Here is a 13152-nt window from a genome sequence, read left to right as displayed (position 1 = left end):
TCACAACAATAGATTGAAAGCACAACATTGTCATCTCTACTTGTTTTTTTTTCTTCTGTCAGATCCGAAGAGTTGACAAATACTCGAAAGAATAATTTGTTAATAACATTATTGTATGGTGTAATCTAAGAAATTTGAAAATTAATCTTAAAGAGCAACTGCTGATTTTTTATGTAAAAGTTTAGTTTTTTAATAAGTAATGATAGAACCAAAAATTGTGAATCAACGAAGTAATGAAAGTTGAAGCCTATTTAAGAGCTTATGCTTTTCCAAGCAGTAGAGTTTTCAACTACAAATCAGATAGTAGTCTGGTAGCAGGGAGACATGTGGTAATATTCCTTTTTCAGTATCATTTCATATATGTTGAAGCACTTGATAATGTCAAGGATTTGGTGGTAAGAAATTTTTCACTATTTCTAGTTTCATGTAAATTTGGCATGTATATGTCAGGCAATTAAGATGAGGAATCAGAGTTGAAGTTTAGAAAGGCATATTAATAAGTATCATTCCAAGAAAGCAACATGTTGAGAAAGAGTATTGTGAGATTTTTCTTGAAATTATTTATTTATATTATTTTAGAAACATTTTTACTTAATTATACAGAATTACAGAATATTTTATATCCTGTGTATACATATCCTATATACAAATATGTAAAATTCCTACATTTTGTATATGCTGAGAAAACAAAATTTAGAGAGAGTGAGTTGTGATTTTTCAGAATATATATCATTTAGTGAAACCAGCAAAGTGGCATAGCAGGAAAAGGTATTAGGCCTGCAGTCAGGAAAACCTGATTTCAAATCCAGCCTCAGACATTTACTATATGACTCTGGGCAAGACATTTAACTTTTGTTTATCTCAGTTTCCTCAAATGTAAAATGGAATAGTCATATTACTTGCCTCACAAGGTTCTTATGAGAATCAAATGAAATATTTTCTAAGTATTTAGCATAGTACCTAGCAAATAGTAGGTGCTATTTAAATCTTTATTCTTTTCCCTTCTCTTTTAGTTTCCCAGTTTTTAGTTAACTTTTGTTAAATGGAAATTGAAATCCATTGTTTGAATCCTGAAAACTTTCAAAAAAAGATGCTTTTACCTAAATTCTCACATAAATATATAAGCCTAACATGAATTAATCCTATGTAAATGTCTTTACTACTTTTATTTAATTTTGGAAACCTTCTTGAATTCATGCATATGTCATTGGAGTATATACATACATAGTAGTTAAATTCCAACATTGACTGATGTTCACAACTTAATTTTATTAGTTATATTGCATCTTAAACATATTTTATCAAATCTATCATGATTTAAATGCTTTTTGTGCTTTTGAGAGGATAAGTAAATGAAGGTATTGACTGAATGAACTACCTAGAGTGAAATGCAAGACTTTAGAAATACAGTTACACCCTCACTTACCAATTACTTTGATCAAAATGCATTTTAAAGCAATTAAACTTTGACAATTTAACTATAAAACGCATTTATGTATTTATAAATTTAAAATTTTGGCATCTTAACTGCCATGTTAGACACTAAATAACATTTAAATTTTAGTGGGATTAATTATTAAATTAAAAATTAGTTGAAAGATTAAGGAAATAGTGAAAGAGAAGTAAGCTCTCAAAGCCAGTAAGATCTGAGTTCAAAGTCCCAGATTTGCTTAAATATGGGCTGTGTGACCCTCTCAAATGGTCAACACTCTACGACTCCTGTGTTGCAGAGAAAATAGACTTATAGAAGCAATTTTTTCTTTGAAGATTTGTGAAATTGCCAGTACAATTATAAGTCCAATTCATATCCTCATCTTTATAATATTTCATTAAGGTACTACAATCATACCTTTCCCTCATTGAAGTCTAAATTCCCTCACTTTATCTTTGTTCCCTAACTATATATTTCTTACTTCATGTCATCATTCTAGTTATTTTGTATTTGTTAACACCCATTTTTGTACATGTATGTTGAAAACTCCTATAAATTATGTCCTTGGATTTGCTTTTCTAATTACTTTTTTTTTTACTTTTCTTATGTACTAGGAGCACTGACTGTAGTAGAAAGCTGAAAAATGTAAGTTTCAATTTAACTTTGTACCTACATATGGATATATTTGTTTTATTATCTGCTTCTGGTTTTTACTGATGATGTAAGCTATAAATTTAGTTTATGAAATGGTACCTTCATTTGTCTATTAAAAAACAACCTCTTCAGAATAAAATTATGCATTTCTGTGATTAATTAATGATACTAATGGAAATGGAAACAGCAAAATTTTAGAATTACTTTATCATTTTAAAAATAAATGATATTTACAATGAAATGAAAGCTTATCTCCAAGGAGTGGTTTGGTTACTTAGAGACCAAGTGACATGTGGTAATAGTTATATTACAGTCTCTCACCAGGCACAGATGAGTTTTTTAAATTAAGTCATTTGGGCAAATTGTTTTAAGAAAATAGTAATTTGAAGTGACAACTATTGTAGGTAGCCCACATTTTTACTGACTTACCTTTTTTCATGGACCTTTCAAATGTTCATTGCTATTTTCCAATGATAAAAGGAAACAATATATGTGAAAGCACTTTGTAATTATAGAGTCATATGAAGCAAGCATCTACTCCAAACAAACATTTTCCAGCTGGATTTCATTTAAAAAAGGCAAATAGATTTAACCAATTCCATTTTAAATAGGAAACTATGAAATATTGTCTAATGCTTGTAATATTGGCAGAAACTATCTGGATTCTCTTGGTTATGGTATAGGGGGTAGCTTGGGAGTTTGTTTTCATCCCATTAGCTCATAAACTTGACTGATATCTCATTTTCCCATTCTACTTCTTCCTCATGCTAAAATTCCACAGGAGGTTAATGCCTTCTTTCCTAGTAAAATTTCAGTTGCATTTTTTAAAAAGTCCATAGATTAAAGATGCCTGTCTTTTAATACTTTTTTGTCTATCTTTATGATTTTACAAATAATCTAATATATTTAGTGAACATTAGAATTAAATGTCTCTGGTTAATGTAATGACATTTGGAGGATTTTATTCTCTGAAAAATTGGTTGTTAAATGTATTCAAACTCTAAGACTTGCATGGAAATGGGTGTCTAGGGAAGAGTCATGAAGGATATTTTCCTAGCAAAAGTACAGAATCAAATTTTAATTGAAGCCATGATACAAATGTCATATTTTGGGCTTATTGCCATTTGAAACCATATATAAATACTATGTTCTCCAAAAAAATATTCAGACTTGTTTAATGAAGCGAGATGAGAGAATAAGTTGCAACTCAACTAAATATTTAGAAACCTCCCTAATTTTGGTAATAAAACAGTGCTTAAGATGGAAATGAAATAGCAAATTTGCTTCTGCAAAGATTTTTCAGAGCTGAACAGCTCCCATTTAAGGGACTAGCCCTTTCTGGCCTTGTTTTGGGGAATGTAACTTGATACATGCCTTTTTTCCCCCCTAAAAATTTCATTTTGAGAGATGGAAAAAACATAATAATTTGGGACCAGAACTTCATAACATTGAACTGAGCATAGAACACTCACAAATATATGAAATGATAATTAGTTGTAGCAGCAACATCTGCAAGGTTCTAGCTATTGAATTCTATTCTACCACTCTTTACATCCCTTGGATTTGGTTGTAGAGTTATAGTTGCTGAGTTTTTTTTCCCTTGGTTTTACACAAACATCATTTCCTGGTAGACATATTTGTGACTTTGATTCCTACATGTGTTCTTCCCTTCAGTACTATATAGCAAAACCCCTATTTAGAACTGAAACTACATTTTGGCCTTAAAATAACCCACTGTGTTTCTTTAAAATTATTGGCAGATTGCTTTGGATCAATGAAGAGTCCAAACAGTCACTGAAATTTTGCATGTTTAATTCAGAAACACTTTCATCCTTTGAAAATAATGTTGGATTTTCCAGACTTTCTTTTGGATCCCTTTTCCTTTACTGAACTTTCCCTAAAACCTTAGTCCAGTGTTAACTACTGAATCTTGTTTGTATGGACAGATATAACATTAGGTTCTTATTAAAATGAATTTTTACCTTTAATGGGTACCTCATGGATGGGGAGTTTTTTATAAATCAATATCAGACATTCTCCCTCTTCTGCCTTCCTGTTACTGCTGAGTATAGATTCCTTAGTAAATCAAAAACTAATCTTACAAAGGGGTTCTGTACTTGTGCCTCCTTTTCTCCCCCTCAGGTATTAGTTACCATTTACTGGCTGGGGAAAGCAGCAAATAGCTGCACAGCATATAGTGGAACCACACTGAACCTGAAGGAGTTTGAAGGATTGCTGGCACAGATGCGAAAGGTAACTACACTCTTCATCTTTGACTGTAACAAGATAAAAAGGAACAAGCTCAAGTCTCCTGCATTTTGAAGGACATCTCAGTTCAGTTTTGCAATATTTCATTGGAGCACAAATGTTTCGGGACATGTGCAAACCACAGTGTTTAAAAATTGATTAAATCTTTGCTACGTGCAACACTCCCACCCCCACCCCATCACCCATACCTGAACAGTGTGGTCTTCATATCCACGAGAATGGAGTTCAATTAGAATTTGATGAGCAAAGGTCTAATTCAGACTACAGTTGTCTTTTACTGGCCTTCTTGTTATTCTTTAGGAGAGAACAATTGGATTAAAACAATGAAGTCTTATGGAAGATGAAAACTTATATTGTACCTTAATTTTAAAAGTCATTTTACTCAGTCTTTATAACCATCAGCTTTTTCTGGATATGACATAGCATCTGAAAATTTGGAGAACTAAAAAATCTTCTCTCTTCATTGGAAGTGTATAGTACCACTATGACAGAGTAATGAAAAGACAGTTCAGCAGTCTAATATCCTTTTCATTTGTACAGTACACGTATCAATTTGGTTCAGTTTGAAGAAAAACCATTTTTTTTATATCTGAAGGAATTTTTAAAAGTGTAAATACAAATTTGTTTTTTCTTGATATATAATATATATATATGTATATATATATATATATATATATATATATATATATATATATATATATATATACATACAGTAACTTATGAGATCTGCTAACAATGTTTCCCAGTTAAAGATGTGGTTGAGGCTGCTTTGATGTATAGATACACTATGTTTTTAATTAACAGCATACATTTCTACACATCAAGGGTTATATGCTGGGAGGATATTTTAAAGTCTTTCAAAATCAAATTGATTTAAAAAAAAAACTTCTTGAAAGGGGATACTGGAATGCATTTATCAAGCTATGTCTGATTGTTTTTAAGAAATGGGATAGCTTGATAAATGCATTCCAGTAATGCTGACTGACATTTTCCAACTCTATGCAAAGCACTCACAAGGTTGGCAAAATATATTGTCCCTCTTTTACAGATGAGGAAACTGAGGCTGAGAGGTTAAGTTATATTCTCTTGGCCACTAGCAATTTCTTCTGATGACGCAATTTGAACCCAGGTTGTTTTTCATTTTAAGTTCAGCATTTTATCTAACTTTCCACCCTGTTTCTCAATCTACTTAGGAAGTCTGATTGTTGGTTCGGTCTTGTACTTGTCAAGATATTACATCTCATACAATACAGCATTTCCTGAATTTGACTTTGTCCCCACTCTCAAAGTGTGCATTAATCTTCAGACTCTCCCCTATTTATAGTTTTATAATCACTCTAGACTTTCCTCATTGTATTGAAAATAATATTATTTATATACATTTGTTGAAATTTTCAGAGAGCTCTGTTTTACCTAAGGGAATAGAATCAGAATCATAACATTTTAATGCTGAAAAAGGTTTTACAGGTATACCAACTGATCGACTGAGCCCAGATCTCTCTGCTCTGCCTAGGCCAAAATTTGCAGAGGCCACTTGGGTACTCTATACCACTTTTGATCCGCATGGAAACTTTAACTTGCTGTTTCCAACCTGGAATAGTTTCCCTCACTTTGGGCATTTTGGGTCCTCCCATGGGACATTATATTGGTGCTGTACCTATTCTGGAAATCCACTTGAGTTTAGCTTTAATGCATCTCAAACAGAACTCCAAAGTCCAAGCAACCCAAGAGCCTCAACCTAGCTGGCATCAGGATATTCTTGGTGTGTGTGCCTCAATATCCAGGTGACCACATATACTCATATGGACTGTGAATGGTTTGGACCATAGATATATTAGAACAAACTATTATCCACAAGTGCTATTACTGATATTTTTACCTCATTAAAATCTGTCTCTAATTTAAAAAGAAATCTGAGAGAGCATTTCACTCATAGATACAAATGAGTTTTAATTATGGCAGTATTTTCAGCCTCTGTAATTTCATAAAATCATAGATCTAAGACTAAAATGATCTTTCATATCATTTGCTATACAAATGAAGATCCTGAGACCCAGGGAGGTTGAATCTTAGCTCATGTTACAGAAATAGTAAATATCAGGGGTGGATTTGAACTCAGGTCTTCTAACTCAAGACATCACTTTCCTCTATATCATAAAGCTCCTGAGGAATTCCCTTTTGTTGTTGTATTTATTCATAGCCCAATTGTCCTATGCTTTTGTAGATGTTTATTGCTGCCAAAAATGAGTCAAGGAAGGAAGGAAGGAATGATTAAACTAACTTATGACCTCATTTGTAGACATGAAACTCTTCAAACTTAGCTAGGCTGATCCTTGGAAGGAAGATATGCAGTCCATCACCATGTCAGTCTGTATGTGTATGTGTGTGTTAGGTAGCCTCAGCCTATGTAAATATACTTACATGTATCCATATGCAGTCACGTATGGGGGAACGCCTTGTGACATAGCTACTCACAGTGGGAAAGAAAGCTGGCCAACAGCAGGGAATTCTAAGAGTGAGCCTGGCTTCAGCCTTTTAAAAGATTATTTATTCTCCTTGCACATTTTGGTTCAGCTGGGCACTTGGGATGGCAGGCAAGGACTTAAAACTGCCCTCTCACTCATGTGTCCAGAATTGTTTCTGTTATGCCCTTCAACAGCAGGTAGTATCTAGGATCCCACTGTGAGCATGCCAGAGTCATTCTGGTCACAGAATAGAATGCAAACCTAAGACAGTTCTCTGGTAGGAGCCTAAAAAAGTTTGACTCATTTCTGGGGCCCACACATTTATTTCTGGCTGTACTACAAGACACTCACTCTACATTTAGATTCCTAGGGGAGGGTGCTGGCCAAGGATGACTACAGGTGGCTGAATTTTTGTTTTGCAAATGGGCCATACTACTTTATTTCCAGTTCCAATACTTGATCCAATTTTCTGTTCTTGGCTTTCTGTACAGTCATGAACATATCTGACTTCTGTACTGTTTTTCTTTCCTATAACTAGCTGTGTGAACACAGATGGAACTCAAAGTAACCTATTGACTTACTTTCTCCTCCACCCACTTTCCTTTCTTCTGTTGTTCGGCAATAGATATTTGGACCCTTTTTGATATATTCCCCCTTGAAACCCCATTCTGAAAGTGAGATTCCACATAGCTATGAATAGGACTATTTTTGACACCTATTTTAGATAAGATCAACAGTGCCTAGGATTTTTAGGTCAACTATAGTCAATTTTGAATATTTGGAAGTAGATTATCTGAAATGATATGTTGAGCTATATCTGAAGTGATTAGTAAAATAGCACCGATCTAAGAGTGAAATGGAGGCAGCTGGGTAGCCTAATGGATAGAGCCTTGGACCTGGAGCCAGGAAGACCTGAGTTCAAATCCAGCCTTAGTAGCTATGTGAACCTGGCCAAGTCACTTAACCTCTTTTTGACCAGGAGATAGGCTCATTTGATAGAGTGCTGGACTTGAAGAGAGGAAGACCCAAGTTCAAATCTAGCCACTGGTACCCATTAACTTTGTAACAGTGAACAAGTCACTTAACCCTGGTTACCTTAGTTTCCTCATCTGTAAAATGAACTAGAGAAGGAAATGGCAAATCACTCCAGTATCTTTACCAAGAAAATCTTATACAAGGTCATGATGAATCAGACTGAATAACTGAAAGAATATCAAAGGGAAAAATGGAATAGAACATAGGCTACATATCTGAGAACATTTTCTAAAATTTTGTATTTTCATGATTGAATTCTAAAGTGTGGAATAGGCAATAGAGAATTGGCTTTGGAACTCTGGGTTCAAGTTCATCCTCTGGTTCAAACTGTGTTTAATGCTCCTCAAATCACTAACCATTCAGCACCTCCAGGCAGGTCTCCAAGACTATAATTTGTAGACCACTTGTAGATCAAATGAGAGGATGTATGTGGAGGACTTTTTGTTGGTCAATGTTAAGGCACTACAAAAGTGTTAATTACTGTTTTCTGTCCCCTAAACCAATGATATTACAAGTATAAAGAGAAAGAAATTTTCTTTTAAAAAATGCATATCATCTTTTATAATTTTATAATCTATATAAAACCAACACTACTTCCAAAGTGCAATATCATTCAGAGAATAGTCTTTTTTATGAGTTTTACAATCCCCACCCACCCAATCTTACTTCCCTCCCCCCACCCACCCACAGAAAGCAATCTGTCAGTCTTTACATTGTTTCCATGTTGTACATTGATCCAAATTGAGTGTGATGAGAGAGAAATCACATCCTCCTAGGGAAGAGACAAAAAGTCTAAGAGATAACAAGATCAGACAATAAGATATCTGTTTTTTTTCCTAAATTAAAGTGAATAGTCCTTGAACTTTGTTTAAACTCCATGCCTCTTTCTCTGGATACAGATGGTATTCTCCATTGCAAACAGCCCCAAATTGTCCCCGATTGTTGCACTGATGGAATGAGCAAGTCCATCAAGGTTGATCATCACCCCTATGTTGCTGTTAGGGTATACGGTGTTTTTCTGGTCCTGCTCATCTTACTCAGAATCAGTTCATGCAAATCCCTCCAGACTTCCCTGATTTCCTGTCCCTCCTGGTTTCTAATAGAACAATAGTGTTCCATGACATACATATACCACAGTTTGCTAAGCCATTCCCCAATTGAAGGACATTTACTTGATTTCCAATTCTTTGCCACCACAAACAGGGCTTCTATGAATATTTTTGTACAAGTGATGTTTTTGCCCTTTTTCATCATCTCTTCAGGGTATAGACCCAATAATGGTATTGCTGGGTCAAAGGGTATGCTCATTTTTGTTGCCCTTTAGGTGTAGTTCCAAATAAGAATAGATAATCTTAATGCAGTATGTCTAATAAGGATGTTGGCAATGTTACTAATGACAGACCAAATGATACAGACCAAAAAATTTTTTCATTTTTAGAATTGATTCACTCTTGGTCTATGAAATGCTAGCAGCTAGGGGCATAGTGAGCCTAAAGTCAGGAAGATCTGTGTTAAATCTGCACAGATACTTGCTATCTGTGTAACCCTGGGTAAGTATTGCAACCTCTATCTGCCTCAGGTTCCTCATATTTAAAATAAGGATAATAATGGCATTATAAGATCAAATGAGATAATAATCGTAAAGCACTTAGTACAGTGCCTGACACATAATAAGCACTATATAAATGTTAGCTATTTTTTGATAACTGTGGTATTTGTCTTTCTTAATAGCAAAATTTATTGAAGTTTTTTGTAGTAATGAAACCTTACAGAAATTCCTTTAAAATTATTTTAATGCTTATTCTTAATTTTCCCAAAAAAGAGAAGATTGATTTCTTAAAACTGTGTTTTCAGATCATTTTTTCAGAATCTAACAATATATTTAAACCTTATTTTTGAAAAAGGTTTTTACTGTTATCATTTTTTTACATCATCATAGTTTTCCCCAATATCTCTTCCCTTACTCCTTACAAAGAAATATCACATATAACAAACAGCATTTTTTTAAACACAAAAAGGAGGGAAATCAGCATTATTGGTCAAAACATCCAAAATGTCTGAAAATATGTATGATGTGTAATACTTGTGGGCCTTCCACGTCTGCAAAGGGATGGAGTTGGGAATGTCTACTTTTAGTTTTTTAAGTCATGCTTATCCTTTATAATTTTGAAGCATTCACTTAAAGCTTGCTTATTGAGAATATATCTATATACATCTATTATGTTTCTTTTGAATAAATACTTTAAAATATTTAAAATCAGGAACCATATTGGTGGCAATAATTCATTCTCCCCTTCCCCCTCATTTATGTCATTTTGTTTTATTGTATTTTTTCCCATTAATTTTATATTAGCCTTTGAAAACAAGATTTTTTTACTTTTGCTTTTAAATTCTATTTTGTACTTAAAATACTTTGCTGACCATGGATTTTTGTTTTCACTATAACTGAAAGAAAACACAAACAGATGATAACCATCACATTCCTATTCCTCCTGTGTTTGAGATTTTGTACATAGAATAGGTATGGGAATGTTCACTTCTGAATTATAAACAATCCCCCCCCCCTTGTTTTCCTGATTTTGAGAATTTCTAGGAATTTATGAGAATTTATAAATATAGTATATATATATATAATATAAATATTGTATATAAATAAGTATAGTATATCAATATAAATCTTATAAATTAAAATATATAAATTATAGGAATTTGTAGAAATATAGTATATATGTATATAGTATTTTGGAGAATCAATAAAGATTATAAAAGGACAGATGACTTTTTTGTCATTATCAGTCATATTAAATGATTGATTTCAAACCAATAAGAAGCCAGTTTTTTAGTCACAAGAAAAATTTTGTCCCACTACTAGTGTTTTCCCCATCCACTTGAGCACACACACACAGTTGTGTGTGTAGACAGTAGACAGCAGACACCACAGCAAAGTAGATGGGTTTGAGTGCATATCTTTTGAACTTCTGTCACTGTAGTATCCCTAACCTGCTTCCTGTGACTCCTTTTCTCTCCCTGTGCCCTGAGTTTCTTAAACCCTCATTTAAGAGGAATTCTTTTTAAAGCATCTTTCAGTGATCACTCAGAAGATTGGCAACTCATTCTTTAGTTACACACAGTCCTCTAATACGAAGGAGTTAGAGGGTGCTAATATTGCAGTCTTGCCCTTTCTATCTCACCCACTCTTCTTTTTTAGAGAAAAGCTTTTGTCTGTCTGTGTGCAATGCAGCTACCCCCACCAGCCGGGCATCCTTCTGGGTTGAGGTGGGGGTGGGAGGCTATCTGTCAGCTAGATTGAGACACAACTGAGTGTCTGGTAACTGGTAACACACCCATTCCAGAAGGTAGTCACTGTAGCGCCCTTGGTTGTTGTGGGCCTAGAGGACTGACTGCTCCCACCGTGGCTGACTAACTTTAGATAAATTTTAAGAACTTTTCCCATTCTGAATTATCTTTTCATTTCTGTCATGTGGGAGGACATCTTGAAATGAATTTGTAAGCATCTCCAGAAATTCCAAGTTTAACATTCCAGACTATTCAGCTTAGAAAATGCCAATCTATGAATGTCTGATTTTTAAGTAACAGTCTGGGAAGTAAGTTTCTTACGGGGCGGGGAGGGGGGGTGGTTAAGAAATTAAATCGAGGTTTATCTTTGAATGACCATAGTTATTTTTGTTTTCCTCAACCCGGGCTGTTGTAATTAATGCTAAGACACTGGCTAAAACAAGGGATTTATTATAACATGAGGGTGAGGATGGCTTCGACTGACCTTTCTCTCTGTTGGAGTTTCAGTGTTTTAGTATGTGTTGCTTGTGCTGGAAAGAATTTATAATCACAGGACTGTCAAAGACAACCATTGTTCTCACTGCTCTGAACATGTGGGTCAGCTCCAAGAGCTTTCATATCCCCCTAGAGCCAAGAGCTGGCAAAGAGGGAAGAGCATGACTGAATTCTTCTGAGGCATCGGGAGAAGCATTTTGCATATTTTTCATTGCTGATTGCCTCCGAAAGACATCTCTCTTTCATAACAGGAATTTCCCTTCGAGGTAGAGGGAGAGTGGGAGCCCGCTAGTAAGGATCTTGCCTAGTTGATTCTACAGCATAAACAAGTGCTTGCCCGCCATCAGCCAGATAAAGTGGAATAGACAGCAGTCCTGTGGCTAAGCAAGCTGCCTCTCTCCATTCTAGCCATGTAGTTATGGACTCCGAAAGACAAATCAAGGTTAAAGTCTTAGTTTTTCATTTCTCTTTTCACCTATTGATCACTTCATGTCTTTTCTTGTCAATATAAATGATCCTGATACTCTTTCATCTTAATTATATATGTAATTTAAAGATTGGATGAATGGTTGTGCGTGTGTGTGTGTGTGTGTGTGTGTGTGTGTGTGTGTGTGTGCGCGCTTTGGGGATTGGGTTGCTTTGGAAAATTTTATTATAGTTTTTATAATGGTAGAAATACAGACAGAGAGGAATGACAGGAAGATGATCAATAACTTTAAAGTGGCAACACATGTAACCCTCACATATTTATGTCAAATAAAAGACAATTAACTATAAATCATCATTTATAGAAACTACAGAGATTTGAACTTTATTAGTTTCTGTAACTTTTTTTGATAGGAAACTGATGATATTGAAAGCCCCAAACGCAGTATTCGAGACAGTGGCTATATAGACTGTTGGGATTCTGAGCGCAGTGATTCCCTTTCTCCACCCCGGCATGGTCGAGATGATTCTTTTGACAGTCTGGACTCATTTGGCTCCCGTTCTCAGCAGACACCCTCCCCAGATGTAGTCCTGAGGGGAAGCAGCGATGGTAAGTACTTGTTGCAATTAATTACATGTTTCAGGATTAAATGTTCTCAAAGAATTTGTTGTTGGAGGCTAGAATTTTAGGTTTCATTTTAAGGATGTTAGCTATATAATTCTATAAGCTGACAGATAAAAAATGTTTGACGATAAAAAGAAAAAATGTTGTTTTAGTGATGCAAGAGGTTTTGATGAGTTTGCCAGAAGTTTGTTTGAACTTTGCCTCAGTTACTGTATGTGCTATTGGAAAATGTGTTACATCATAGTTCTGAACTGTGATTTATGAAACCATGCTTCTCTGGGTTTCAGCAAAACAAGATGCTGTGCAGACACATTAACTCATAAACTTTCCTAAAGGTTTATGTACTCCAGGTACCAGGAGGGGAAATGTTTAAATGAATATCATATCATCTACATAAAAGCCTCAATTTCAAATAAATTGAAAATGCATTTTAAAAATGATTATGATCATGCTGA

The 13152-nt window shown here is 34.5% G+C and overlaps 1 protein-coding gene across 8 annotated transcripts in view; it reads left to right on the top strand.

Annotated features, from left to right (window-relative positions):
* The window catches only part of LIMCH1 (LIM and calponin homology domains 1), a 374176-nt gene that overhangs the window by 272640 nt on the left and 88384 nt on the right, over window positions 1–13152 (top strand). For 5 of the 8 annotated variants that reach the window (XM_074229536.1, XM_074229535.1, XM_074229538.1 and 2 more), the window contains exons 5-7: window positions 2047–2077; window positions 4229–4339; window positions 12487–12682. In XM_074229536.1, the coding sequence (XP_074085637.1) occupies window positions 2047–2077; window positions 4229–4339; window positions 12487–12682 (338 nt within the window). Of the gene's footprint in view, window positions 1–2046; window positions 2078–4228; window positions 4340–11522; window positions 12089–12486; window positions 12683–13152 lie in introns of those variants that run through there. The other 3 variants (XM_074229537.1, XM_074229542.1, XM_074229541.1) reach the window with 3 other exon arrangements.

The sequence above is a fragment of the Macrotis lagotis genome, chromosome 3 (genome assembly GCF_037893015.1).
Source record: "Macrotis lagotis isolate mMagLag1 chromosome 3, bilby.v1.9.chrom.fasta, whole genome shotgun sequence".
In the NCBI taxonomy this organism is placed as follows: Eukaryota; Metazoa; Chordata; class Mammalia; order Peramelemorphia; family Peramelidae; genus Macrotis; species Macrotis lagotis.
Note: the sequence above shows the minus strand (reverse complement) of the source record. Positions and strands in the feature narration are given on the sequence as shown.